We start from the raw sequence: 13437 nt of genomic DNA, 5'->3' as shown, positions 1-13437 counted from the left end.
TATTCCACCGGGTCGGAGGCATCACTGAAAAGGCCCTGGCCCTGGTGGAGCATAGTCTGGCTTCCTTAGGGCCCAGGACATTTAAGCTATTATTATTCATGGACCTTAGGGTCCTCTGCGGGACACACCAGGAGAGGTGGTCCCATAAGTACGAGGGTCCTAGGCCGCTCCTGCAGCTTCCAGTTTCTGGAAGCCGCAGGAGGGTAGGGGGCTCCTGTACTCCAGTCCTGCTTGTGGGTTTCACATAACAGGCCACTGTGAGAACAGGATGCTGGACTAAATGGGTCTTTGGCCTGATCCTGCAGGGCTCTGCTTATGTCCTTACGGGCAGGTGTTGGGCAGAAATTGCAAGCCCTTGTGTTAATGGAAGAGCAAGTTGGGATCCAAGCCACGGCCCCCCCCCCCACCTCCTGGTTTGGCCTCAGATGCAGCACAGTCCCTGCAGCCCCAAAGGGGGAGAGCAGGCTGCTGCTCCCTCTGCCTCTTCTGACGACCCACAACCCCCTTTTCCAGGCGATGGCCCTGCCCCAAGGATGGAGGAGGCCGATATCCAGAAGCAGGCTGAGCACTGCAACGACAGGAAAATGGCTTCCAAGCGGGTGCAGGAGCTCAGCGCCGATCTCTTCTTTGCCGTCTTTGTCAAGGTGAGGCGAGGCGGCCCTTGGGGGTGTGGCAGGGGGGGCTTCCGTATCAGGCTCCTCCCTCCCGTTTCCCCCGGGTCTTTTGCACAGCACGTCTCTGTTGCCTGGGGGTGTGGCTGGGCAATATCCCAGGGTCCGCTGGGAAGGAGGGTCTTGTGTCCGCTCTGCTTAGCATACCCTTCCTGTCACCCCTCCCAGGAGTGTGGCCCCCTGGAGTCGGAAGCCATGGTGATGGGCGTCCTCAACGAAGCCTTCGACGTCCTGGTTCTGAGGTTTGGCGTCCAGAAGCGAATCTACTGCAACGTAAGTGTCCTCTCTCCCAGCCGTGCAGGCGCCCGTGAATCCAATCATGACATTGGCCTGGGTGTTTTTAACTCTCTATAGATTTTTGATTTAACTGTGCTGTGCTGCTTGATTGCTTATCATCTCCCTGCGTCGTACATCTTCGGGCTCCTTGGGCAGAGAGGCAGTTTATAAGCAAACCCCCCGCCGGGTCTGTGCCGGTAGCATCTGCAGCTCCTTGCAGGCCCCAGGTACCCCTTTGATCCCTGGAGAACGCAATCAGGTGGTGCATTAATTTTATGTACTGTATATTCTGGCATATAAGACTACTTTTTAATCCAGGAAAATCTTCTCAAAAGTCAGGGGTCGTCTTATACGCCGGGTGGAGAATCTGCGGTCGAGTATATCTCAAATTCTATATTTTAACTGGGAAAGTTGGGGGTCGTCTTTTATGCCCAGTCGTCTTATACGCCGGAAAATACGGTAGTAATAATAATACAGTCATGCCTCATGTTGCAAACGCTGCGGGTTAGGTTTTTTCGGGTTGCGCTTGCGCCGAACCTGGAAGTACCGGAATGGGTTACTTCCAGGTTTCGGCGCATGCTCAGAAGCGCCGAATCGTGACCCGCGTGTGCACAGAAGCAGCGCTGCGGGTTGCGAACGTGCCTCCCGCACGGATCACGTTCGCAACCCGAGCGTCCACTGTAATAGTAAAATAAAATAACATAAGAAATTATTTGAGTAAGTATCATTTCCCACATAAAGGTTGAAGAATTCAGGGTGTTCCCCCCACCCCCAGCTACAGAATCTGGAACGCCAAGGAGCACAATTTTTTGAATTGTTAGCACTGAGAACCACCTCCCCTCCCCATCTTGATGCCATCTTGGCTAGTAGCTTCTTCCAGGGGCCTTGTGCAAGAGATGTTCCTGTCAGATGGTGTCCCATAGCCTTAAGGGCGGTGGGGAGAAGCTCACTTGTAATGTTACAATTACTATGGACAATATGGATAGATATAAAATATAGATTATGAAATAATACGCAGTAGAAAATGTTGGCAATAGGACCTGTGGAGGGGATGGGGGGGAAGTCTCGAGATTCAGATAATTCTCTTTATATGGATATATATTTGGTATTGTTTAAATTTATATTTGTAAAATCAAATAAAAATCATTTCAAAAAAGAAAGGGGGGGGCTGGAGCTGCTCTTACAGTCCGTCTTGCCCCATCGTGGTTCAAGGGCTGCGTTTTTTCTCCCCTTAGCTCTCTTTAAGGCCTGTTTTCTCAGTCTCCGCTCCTCCATCTGTGAAATGGGAGTGAGGCAGGGCTGGTGTATAAAAAACACTCGGGAGAGAGGCATGCCTCTTAGTCGAACACGGCCAGGGCTGGGTTGCCATTCCTAGCAAGCGCTGGGTCTGAGGGGTTTGGGGGGGGGGGATCCTGGAGCTCTGCAATTCTTGGAGGCGCAGCAGCCGTCTTCTCCAGGCAGCTTCCCTTCCCCGTCCCCTGTAAGTCCTCTTTGCCGCCATCCCGGCTCGTTTGCCTTCCCTAATTGCTGTTTGGGGGGCTCTTGTGCCTTGGCGTTCGGCGATAATGAACCATCCTCAGCGCAGCTGCCTTGAGGGGGTGCCTCCGACTCCTCCGCCCGCCATCTGCCCCTCGATCAGACTCTTCCAAGGGGGGTCATTATCCCTTCGCAGCAGTCATAAAACCGAGGAGAGGCGGCGTGGCGAGGGCTTTTGCCTCTTCAAACGAGGGAACAGGGAGACGTTGGTTTTAATTTCAGCTTCGGAAACGGGAGCTCAGGGGTGCCGGGCGCTCGGTCCACTGTTCCCTGGCACTTGTGAGAGGTGAAAGCTTCTGCCAGCTACAAGGTTATGCGACATGGGAGGGAGCTGAGGGGGGGGGCCTCCTGGGGCTTCTGCTTTGTGGGTTTCCTGTGCTTTGCACAGAGAGCTCTCTGGACTTAAAGAAAAGATTTATTTATTTTTTAATTGCAAATGGAATCTGTACGCACACAGGCAGACTCTCCCGCCTCATAAGCCGTCGCCCACCTTGGAGACAGCCTATGCGATCAATGCAGACTTTAAGTCATCCCCTTTGAATTACATTTTAAGCAAGGGGTGCCTGCAGCAAATTGTTGCAGTGCAACAGGCTCCCCTTCAGTGTCCTAGTCAGTTGACCATTCCCTATTCCTGGATACTCCATTATATTTCCTCTGTTTTGTTTGGTTTTCAGGGCTTTTGTGGGGACAGTTTCCGCCAACTGTCAGTCAGTGTTTTGTGGCCATTGAGCCCACTCAGTCCTCATTGGGCTATTTGGGGCATCCCGTCCCCCCCGATTTTTCCAGCTTGCTGACACCTTCTTCCCCTGTATGGGTGGCACACTTTGGGCAACAACAGCATCTGCAGTCATGCCTGAACATCAGAAATGGAGTGAATTGGGGGGGGGAGTATCCCCTGAATCCCGGGGTAAATTACTCCTAGTTCCATCCTTTTGAAACCAACAACCAGCCTTTCTCTGGTTGTTCTGCACCTATGCTGAGCTTTGGCAGGAGCTGTCTCAGAACCAGGGAGGTTGACGGTGGGTGAAATCAGGAAAACACTTGAGGAAGATACACCTGGCCCATTCCAGACCCCTCTGCTCCCTGAGATCCCAGGGATGTGCCTAGCCCAGCCTTCATCAGTCACGTGCCTTCCAGAAGTATAGGACCACAAGTCCTGTCATGCAACAGCCAGAACGCCCACTTTAAATCCCTCTCAAACGCTGGCATGTTTTGATGGCTGCACTGTTTGTGTGTTTCCTGCCCTTGGGGAGGAAGGACGGGATAGAAATCTAATAAGCGTGAATAATGTAAACGCAATAAATGGCTGTCATAACAGTGGCAGCACCAGCACCCGATCCCACGCACTGTTCTGTGTGTTTCCATAAGAGAACCTGGCCTCTTCTTCCTCTTGCAGGCCCTGCCGCTGGTGGGCTTCCAGTTCCAGAAGCTGGGCAAGAAGCCGCAACTGACTCTGATGTGGGAGCCAGAGAGCTTGGAGCAGGATGCTGTGCAACAGGTAAAGCCCCCTGCCTGCCCCAGTCCCTCCCTTCCCCAGGAGTGTGGCTGTGGGTGATTGCAGGAAGTTGCCTCGTGCCTTTCCTGTTACTTCCTTCCTGATCCTTTTAACCAGGGGTGCCATCAGGGGATTGAACCAGAGACCTTCTACATGCAAAGCAGGTGTCCTGCCACTGCACTTGCAGCCCCTCCTCCCGCCTCTCTCGCTTGCTTGCACCCTCGCTCACTCTCTCTGTTGTACGTTAGGGTGCAACTGAGCTTGCACAGAAGAAGGCTCTTGCCTGAGTTAAGACAAACGGACTTAGCAGCCTCCAGATTCCCACACTATCCCTGCACTTCAGCCTCTTGAGCTGACCTCTCCACCTCTTCGGTCTTTAGACTGGTGCCTCTCAGGTTGCCTCATGCTTACAGCTTCTTCTTCCTTCTTCTCTCTCCATCCTCAAGATCAGGGGTCAGGCTGCAGCTATCCTCTGAGAGAACAAGTAGCCAGGTTCTGCTACAGATGGCTTAGACTAGGTAGAACTCGGAACTTTTCTGTCCAAGGGCAGTCAAACCTCGGTTCCCAAACACCTCCGTTTTGGAACATTTTGGCTCCCAAACGCCAAAAACCCAGAAGTAAGTGTTCTGGTTTATGAACGTTTTTCGGAAGCCAAACTTCCAACGCGGCTTCCGCTTGAGTGCAGGAAGCTCCCGCAGCCAATCAGAAGCCGCACCTCGGTTGTCAAACATTTCAGAAGCCGGACGGGCTTCCGGAACGGATTACATTCCACAACCGAGGTTTGATGGCATGTCTTTCCGACAATAACGTGCTTCACTTTTATTCTCTTACCTACAAGCAGTGTGTGTGTGTGTGTGTGTGTGTGTGTGTGCAAGTCTGCTGTCTAACCCAGATTCACTATCGTAATGATACTAAAACGGTTTCAATGGGTAATTGGAACCAAATACTCCAATACTGTCCCCTTCCATTCAAGCCCACCCACATTACCCCCCGGCCTGCCAATTTGTGGAGTGCCCCCTTTGCTCCTGTGGCATTATGGACAATTCCCCCAAACCGAACAGATAAAGGCTGTAGTAGCCCATCTGCTTTACCTGCAGACGGTACCTGGTTCAGTCCCTGGTGGCATCTTAGGTAGGTCTGGGAGAAGACTCCTCTCTGAAACCTGTGGAGCTGCTGCCAGTCAGTGTAGACAGTACTGAGCTAGTTGGACCAATGGTCCAACTTCGCAAAAGGCAGCTTTCTGTGATCAGGGCTGTTTTATGTTGCAAACCGCCCTGTGATCTTCAGAAAGAGGACAGTATGTAAAATTAATTAATAAAAATGATGGAATTTAGGCTCGTTCGCATCACTTGGCAGCTGTATTGTCTGACTTCTTTCCTGGTTAAGCCCTCTTCCAAAAACTTAATTGATACGCCGTTTGCTCCTTCCCCTTCCAAGCTATTGCTCTTGCTGTTCTTGTCTCATCTCTCCTCCTGGGGAGGCCACGATCCCCACCCTTCCTACTGTGCTGTCCTAGCATGTATCCTGCTCTGCCTACAACCCCCGCGGCAGTGCTCAAATCCAAGAACCCTTGCATGCCAGCCCCCCTGCTCCTAAAACAGATTTCCCGCAACGTGGTGTCAGATGCTTTAATATAACCTCTTTCTATCTCTCTCCCTCTCCCTTGTGCGTGTCCCTCACATCCATTAAATCAGTAACTCAGCCGCAGGGAGGCATTTGTTGGGCTTGATTAAGCTCTGCTCTGGTGCCAAGCGCAAGTTGGCAGCCCTCCCTGCAGCGCCCAGGCTAATTGTTTTGCAGTCCTTGGCAAGGGCCCCCCGGTCCTGCCACCTGGTTGGGAACGAGGGACGCTGGGCATAAGGCAAAGGGGGCCAATAATGCACACGCAGAGAGCTCCCTAATCCTTCCGGGGAGATGCAGCAAGCACCGAGTGATGCTTGCTTCTGCAAAGTAAGGTAGAACCAAAGTGTGGAGCAATAGGACTGTCTCTTGCCGGAAGAGAAAATTCCCAGGACCTTCAGCTCACATGCTGCCTGTGGCCCACAGTTGCATTTCACACGGCCCCCGGTGCCATCAGCTCCAGAGAAAGGAAGACCCTGCTTCCCCCCCAAGAACGTCTGCATGCACTGAGCTGTGGTCCTTCCCTGAAGAATCCACAGGGACATAGGAAGCTGCCTTATACATACTGACGGAGTTATACCCCTGCGCCCCTCATTGACCTTTGCCATCCACACAAAACTAAACGGGGCTTGGCACCGGCCTTTATGCACATTCCCGCCTGGGTAGTGCTTGTCCCCGGCATAAGGTATTCTAAGATAGACTGCCTCTGTGCAGGGAGGTTCTGTTTAGCTACCAAATACCTTCAGATCACCTTCTGTGAATTTCCTGCTTTCCTAGACCAGAAGGGGTGGCTTTCAGGGATACCTCAGCCTTTTCGAATCAGACTCTTGCCAGCCAGCTAACCTGCTCCCCTTCTTCTTCTACTTCCTTGTTGCTCAAGGTCATTACTGTTTTCACCTTGGTGGAGGTCGTCCTGAGGTCCGACAACGTACCCTTGAAGTACAGTGCGGTGCTGAAGAGGCCTGGCAGCGAGGAGTGACCAGCTCCCATGTCCAGAGATGGATTGTGCCCAGCTGACACTGCCAAAGCAACATCCCAAAGGGCCTCATCCTACAGTGACTCTCTCTCTCTCTCTCTCTCTCTCTCTCCTGGGGAAAGTCGGGCTGTGGGCCTCTCATCAATTTTTGCGAATGGGTTTTGTTTTATGTCTGGATTTTAACCCAAGCCAGCAGCAGCGGGGACGGCAGCCCTCCAGGCATCCCCGGCTGCTGCAGGGACCTGAACTCTGCTCGGCTCCTGGCTTTTTAGACCCTCCTTTTCTTAAACAAGCCCCTTGCAAAGGACACAGAGGAGCTGAGAGCAGCCCGTGGTGGGATTCCTGTGCCTTAAGGCATTCCTTGCTTCTGTGTTTGCGGCTGTGGCCATGCGGGCATAATAAAAAACAAAACCTTGGCCAACAACACCAGTGCGTGTGTGTTTTTGCAGGTTTCCGTGGTCCTGATTTCGCTGGAATTTTCTCATTTGACATTTCAACACGAGAGGAAGTTCCGAAATGGTTGTGAAGCAGTGACGGTGCTGTTATCTTCCTCTTTCAGTTCCACACACCCATCTCCATCCTCTGCAAAAACAGCACCGTCACTTGAGAGAAAAGACGGTGACAAACAATAAATCTGTTTTAGCCAGTTGAATCAGGGCTGGTGAGTGTGGAAGGAGGACTAAAAGAAGACTGGGGATTTTGGAAGGGGGCCGGAGCTCTCCCTACCACCACCAGAGAAGAAAACCTGCTAGGAGGTGGGAATAAATTGCTAGGGCACTTTTGAGGCTGGCGGAAGGGGTTGTTGGTTGCAGTTCCGTACAGGAGCCAAGCAAGCAGCTCCACACCTCCACGGAGGTAACTCTGCCAGCTTCTCTCTTGGGCAGCTTGTAGCCATTCTTCCTGGCAGCTCTTCCCGCCTGCTCTCCCTCTGCTTGCTGACGGGGCTGCCCTGGGAAGCTGCCTCTTGAATGGAAGTATTGGAGGAGATAGAAATTCTGAAAGGATGGGTGGGAACGAGAACCACTGAGTTAAGTGGCCTCTGTCGAAACGTAAGACAAGCCCTGATGGATCAGGCCAGGGCCCCATCTAGTCCAGCATCCTCTTATCACAGGGCCCAACCAGATCCATGTGGGAAACCTACAAACGGGACCCGAGCACAGGAGCAACTCTCCCATCCTGTGGTTCCCAGCAACTGGTTTTCAGAGGTACTGCTGCCTCCAAGTGTGGAGGCAGAGCATAGCCATCCTGGCTAACGGACATCAACAGCCCTCTCCTCCATGAATTTCTCTATTCCTCTCTTAAAGTTATCTAGGATGGTGGCCATCACTGCCTCCTGTGGCAGTGAGTTCCATAGTTTCTCTAAGCTCTGCGTGAAGAAGGATTTTCTTCTATCTTTCCTGAATCTTGCAACAGCCAGCTTCACTGAATGTCCACGAGTTCTAGGGTTAGGAGAGAGGGAGGAAAACTTTTTCTCTATTCACTTTGGTGGGGGGAGGGAAGGGGAGAGAAGCAAGACTGCTCCCTTTCCTCTCTTCCCAATTCCGCCCCGGCTCCTCCACATTTCTCCATTTCCCTTTTAAAAACCATTGTGATTAGTTTGCATTTTCCACTCATGATATCCGGCTGCATTTCAGAAATGCTGAGCCCTGCTTTGGATCCTGGCCAATTAACATCTGGGCGCTTATCTAACAAGTCCAATGAAATGATAAGCAGAGTTGAACAGAGATGCCTTTGGGCACCTTCTACTACTTGATATTTACATGAGCAGATGGGACTTCCGGCGGCGACGCAATGGCGGAGCGGTCGTGGGTTGCCTCGGCTGCGAGGCGACCCAGCACGTCCCGGGGGTTGGAGCCCCGCTACCGCTAAGCGGGGCTCCGATAGGGTGCGGGAAGAGCGTCCCGCACCCTGGGCTCCCCGGCTATGCCCATTATGGCTCCGTCCCCTTCCCTCGCTCCCCCTGTAAAGGGGGAGTGGGGGTGAAGGGAAAAACGGAGCCGGGCTTCAGGGGACAAGCCCCAACCGGGACGCGAAGCGGCGGTTGCCCCCGCGATGTGCGTTAACGTTCTACCTGTCAAAGTTGGAGCTTAAGAATCCCGGTGTCGTGAGTATTGGATTGGACTTGTTTTTGTGCCTTGTTGACGACCTGGGGGACATTTGGAAAGGGAGCCTGCCTCTTTCCCTTCGGGAGATAGAAAATAACCAGCTTAAGAGACTGCTGTTACAGTGATGGCAACAAAGTACTTAAAATTTGACAAGTGAGACTTATGGTTTTCCCCTTTGGGGACTAAACTGGTGGACAGTATCTCTTTTTAAAATTTTTGGTTCTTGCACCCCGGATTCGGGGAAAATGGCCGTGAAAGACTTTGATTGAATGGAAAGTTACTGGCAAGATGGAGAAGTCTGAGAACCGAAACTGTAATTTGACACCTATGCCCGCCTCTGCCATGCTCGGCTTTGTTTTTGACTTGGTTACGAACTGTGAAATGACCCATGAAGAAAGGACTATTTTATTGAGACTGGAACTGCTCAACCGAAAATTGGAGATATTGAACTGTCATATGTCAAAAAAGTTATATCCCACAGAGGAGACTGTACAGGAAATGGCTGCATTGGAGGAGTGCCTTGGCACAGAACTGAAGGGACTGATTGAACAACAGGATGAAAAGGTATGGCTACTCCGGAGTAATGGATCGTCTCTTGGGGGTGGCAGACTCAGGACGGAGAAAATTGTTATAACTAACTCCCGAGGTGAGAGCTTGGGAGCGAAGGTGAGAACTCTATGTTTATATCTACAAATAAAAGAAGAATGGGATGATGAACCGGAGAGGCTGGGGGAAAAGGTGCGCACCCTGATGTTCTATGCAAGGATTACTTTGGACTCAGTCTGGATCTGTGGTTATGTAAAGAAAAAGGATACTTCGAGGAGCAGCTCTGGAGCAAGACGACCAAAGAAAATGGACAGAAGGGGGATAGGGTGAATGATATTAAGGTACAAAGGAAAAAAATGTATTATGGTAACCTGAAACCGGTGTGTCAAGACTTTAAGTTTTTTAGAGAAAGAAAAGAGGTACTCTAAATTTTTATTATTAACAGCAGTTATAGTGAATGAAGATATTTGTTATGATTTACTTTGAAAATAAGGGGATAAGAACCAGAATCTTGTATGGAATTAATATTAAGTTATAACATGATCTGATCTATGTTAAGTCAAGAATGGGAAAATATTGTTTATTATGAAACAAGATTTGTTAAAAAGAAGCTTTTGATTTTAATTTTTAGATATTTGGATTAAGATCAAGATGGTATAAGATGTTATTAAAGTAATATTTGGGATTGGAACCGAAGGTGAAAAGGCAGGGGAAGTCTGTACCAAGATTCGACCAAGAAATTTTTTTTTACAGCATAAGAAGAAGAATTATTGGTATTTGTGTATTTGTTTATTTCTAGTTGGGGGTGGGTTAATGTGGGTGTTATATTTGTATGCTGTCTGTTGTAAAACCAATAAATTCTTATAAAAAAAAAAAAGATATTTACATGAGCAGATGGCCTCAAAAGCCCCAGTTGGTTGAGAAGTGACCTTGAGGGCCAATCACAGCCCCTCAGCCCGACCTACCTCACTGGGTTGTTTTTGTGTGGATTAAATGAGAAGGGGGAGAACTACGTCTGATACTTTGAGCTCCTCAGAGGAAAAAGGTGGGATATAAATGCTATAAATAAATTAATAGAGAGAAGCACACTTAACACATGGTCCTCCTTTATTCAGAAAGGACTGAGAAGCCTTTATGAAGAGTTGGAGTCTGGCAGCCATGTCTCCTGCTTGCTTATTTTCAACCCTTTCTGGGAATGTACCCTGAGCCATTTGTGGTGTCTTAACACTATAATAGGTATACTGTACAAAAATTGAGGGGAGGGGGTTGGGGAAGGAAGAGGAAAATCAGCAAATGGAGAAAACAGTTCGTACATTTGGATGAAAGTAGAACTCATTGTAGGAGGAGAACCTTCTGGGATCACAGAACCATAGAACTGTAGAGCTGGAAGGGACCACGGGGGTCATCTAGTCCAGCCCCCTGCAATGCAGGAATCGTTTTGCCCAACGTGGAGCTCGAACCCATGACCCTGAGAAGAAACTAAATGCCAATGGGATGGGGGGGGGTGCAGTCAGCCAAGGGGCCACCATCACTTTGAATGCAGAAAAAGCAGCGTAAACTGTTTGCAGTCGGAGGCAAGCGAAAACCGCACCTACAGTATTTTGTGTGAGAGGAAAGGCAGGGGTGTACTGCTTGTTCAGTCCGAGGAATGCTTCATGCTTACTACAGAGATAAGGGGATAGTCGGGACACACTTCCCCACCTAAAATATTCTGAAAATATTGCAACACTTTTCTTCCCCTTGGTTAAACTCATTTACTTTATCTGTATTAATAATGTCATCTGTATTTTGCTCCTTCTGGGCATGGCCTGACTGGAACAGGTCGCAGCTAGGGCTGGGAGACATCTGGTTCTCAACAGTGCGATACATCACCAGCTAAACATTGTGGTATACCGATATCACCGTGTCTGAAATAAGGATGGAGCTGGTGTGTGTGGGTGTGTCTGTGTGAAACTGCAGAAAAGCAGAATTTAGCTCCCTGTGCGTCAGCTGAGTTAAATCCTGCTTTCTGCAGGGTCTGGATATGCCTAGTGCAAACTGGATTGAACTCCCTGTGAATTAATAATAATAATAATAATAATAATAATAATAATAATAATAATAATAATAATAATAATAATTTTATTTATACCCCGCCCTTCCCAGCCAGAGAACCGGGCTCAGGGCGGCTAACATCAATTAAAATCACAACAAAAAACATAAAAACGATCAATTTAAAATAACAGATTAATATACAAATTTAAAATTCAATTAAAACTGCAGGTCTCAATTTCAAAATAACCCACCAATAAAAGATGAAGCATAAATATTAAACAGAAACCAACCCAAAGGCCAGGTGGAACAGCTCCGTCTTGCAGGCCCTGCGGAAAGATGCCAAATCCCGCAGGGCCCTAGTCTCCCGTGATAGGCTGTTCCACCAAGTCGGGGCCAATATTGAGAAGGCCCTGGCCCTAGTTGAGGCCAACCTAACGTCTTTGTTGCTCGGGACCTCCAAAAGATTATCACTTGAGGACCTTAAGGTCCTACATGGGACATACCAGGAGAGGCGGTCCCTTAAATACGAGGGTCCCAAACCGCTGGTGCTCAATCCTGCTTCTGCAGTCACGTCTCCACTTGCCTTTTGGGCCAGGGGAGACATTATGGTTTCAAAACCGAGCCAGTTTTCCCCCTTCTCAATTCCCCCTCCCTCCACTTTAGGGGCTTAACATTCAGACAAATGAAGAGTTCTGCTGGACCCAAAAGCTCGCTCCATATTTTGTATCATTTTTCTGGTTGCCCGTAATAATAGGACTTCAGAGCTTTTCGGAGGGGAAGCGGCAGTTCAACCCTCCACCTTGCATGCTGACGCCATCTTCCTCTTCCCCTGCTTAGCTTCTCTCTAAGAAAAACTTATTCAGCTAGAAAATAGCACCCCAGGAGATGACGACGTTGTTCCTGTTATGAAATAAGTGGTGGAGCTCCAGCCAAACCCCTGGTACTCAACCCAATGCACCTGGGAATATTGCTCATTTTATTCTCCTCTGCCCTCTCTGCATAAGGCGCCCTGAGACAGCTCCCTGTCAGGCCTCATTAGTAGCTTTGCAGACTGTAAGTCTCCCTGCTTTCCTAGCTGACACAAAGAAATATGCAACCTAGAGGCTGTTTGTTTTTATTGACATCCCGTGGTGTTTGCAGCTGGCACTGCCTGGGCACAGACTTGCTTTGCTTCAGCAAGATGGCTGCATGAGGTGCGTTTGGGCCACACCCTGCACCGAGGGGACCATTGTTTACAACGGCCGAAAGATTGAAATAAGCTGCCATCAAATCTGTGCAGGAACTTGCCACGATGACCTTCTCTGGGGAGCTGTCATTGCTTCTTGCTTCCTTCCTCAAAGTACAACCCAAGGAAAGTCCCATCCAGATAATTGTGAGCCTGCTGGATCGGGCCAATAGCCCACCTAGTCCAGCATCCTGTTTTCACAGTGGCCAACCAGATGCCTGCGAAAAAGCAGGGAGCAGAACATGAGCACAGGAGTCCTCTCTCCCCTCCTGCGGTTTGCAGGAACGTTGCTGCCTCCAGCTATAGAGGCAAAGCTCAGCCCTCGTGGCTAGTAGTCATTGGTAGCCTTCTCCTCCATGAATTTGCCTCATCCTCCCTTAAAGCTAGTCCAACACGGCTTCCTGTGGGAGTGAGTTCCACAGTTTAACTGTGCACCGTGTGAACTACAGCTCCCATCAACCCAAGCCAATTGTCAGGGATGGGAGTTGTACTCCAAAACAACTGCCGGGTACCACATTGGCTGCCTTTGGTGTGACGCATCTTACTTCCCCTTTAACCCCCTCAACTGTTCTTGGTTTCCAGACCCCCCCCCCAAACTGGCCGCCTCCAAATGTTTTGGACTACAATTCCCATCAGTCCCAGCTGGAACAGCTGACAGGAGTTGCAGTCCATAACATCTGGATGGGAGGCCAGCAGGTAGGTGGTGCCTGGTTGAGATGGTGGAGGAGGCTTTGCTCTACATTTCTGTTAGACTAAATCTGCCAACCTGGGTGTCCTCCAAATGCCAGCCTCTCAAGCCCCGGACTAGCTACTTTCCAAGGCGGCTGCTGTCCCCCACCAGCTGCTGCCAACTACAACTCCCATGAGCTTTGCTAGATAATGCTGGTGGGAATCATAGTCTGAAGCATCTGGCAGGCACCAGCTAGGGGGAAGGCTGCTGCACTCTGGCAGAC

The 13437-nt window shown here is 50.0% G+C and overlaps 1 protein-coding gene across 1 annotated transcript in view; it reads left to right on the top strand.

Moving 5' to 3' along the window:
- Nucleotides 1-7000, top strand: part of DIS3L2 (DIS3 like 3'-5' exoribonuclease 2) — a 200418-nt gene extending 193418 nt beyond the window's left edge. The window contains exons 19-22 of the mRNA XM_033150865.1: nucleotides 514-644; nucleotides 840-944; nucleotides 3880-3981; nucleotides 6479-7000. Coding sequence (XP_033006756.1) covers nucleotides 514-644; nucleotides 840-944; nucleotides 3880-3981; nucleotides 6479-6577 — 437 coding nt within the window. The 3' untranslated portion in view covers nucleotides 6578-7000. The remainder of the gene's footprint in view (nucleotides 1-513; nucleotides 645-839; nucleotides 945-3879; nucleotides 3982-6478) is intronic.
- Nucleotides 7001-13437: the final 6437 nt, after the last annotated feature.

Source organism: Lacerta agilis, chromosome 5 (genome assembly GCF_009819535.1).
Source record: "Lacerta agilis isolate rLacAgi1 chromosome 5, rLacAgi1.pri, whole genome shotgun sequence".
NCBI lineage: Eukaryota > Metazoa > Chordata > Lepidosauria > Squamata > Lacertidae > Lacerta > Lacerta agilis.
The sequence above is the reverse complement of the archived record's forward strand: the minus strand, read 5'-3'. Positions and strand labels throughout refer to the sequence as shown.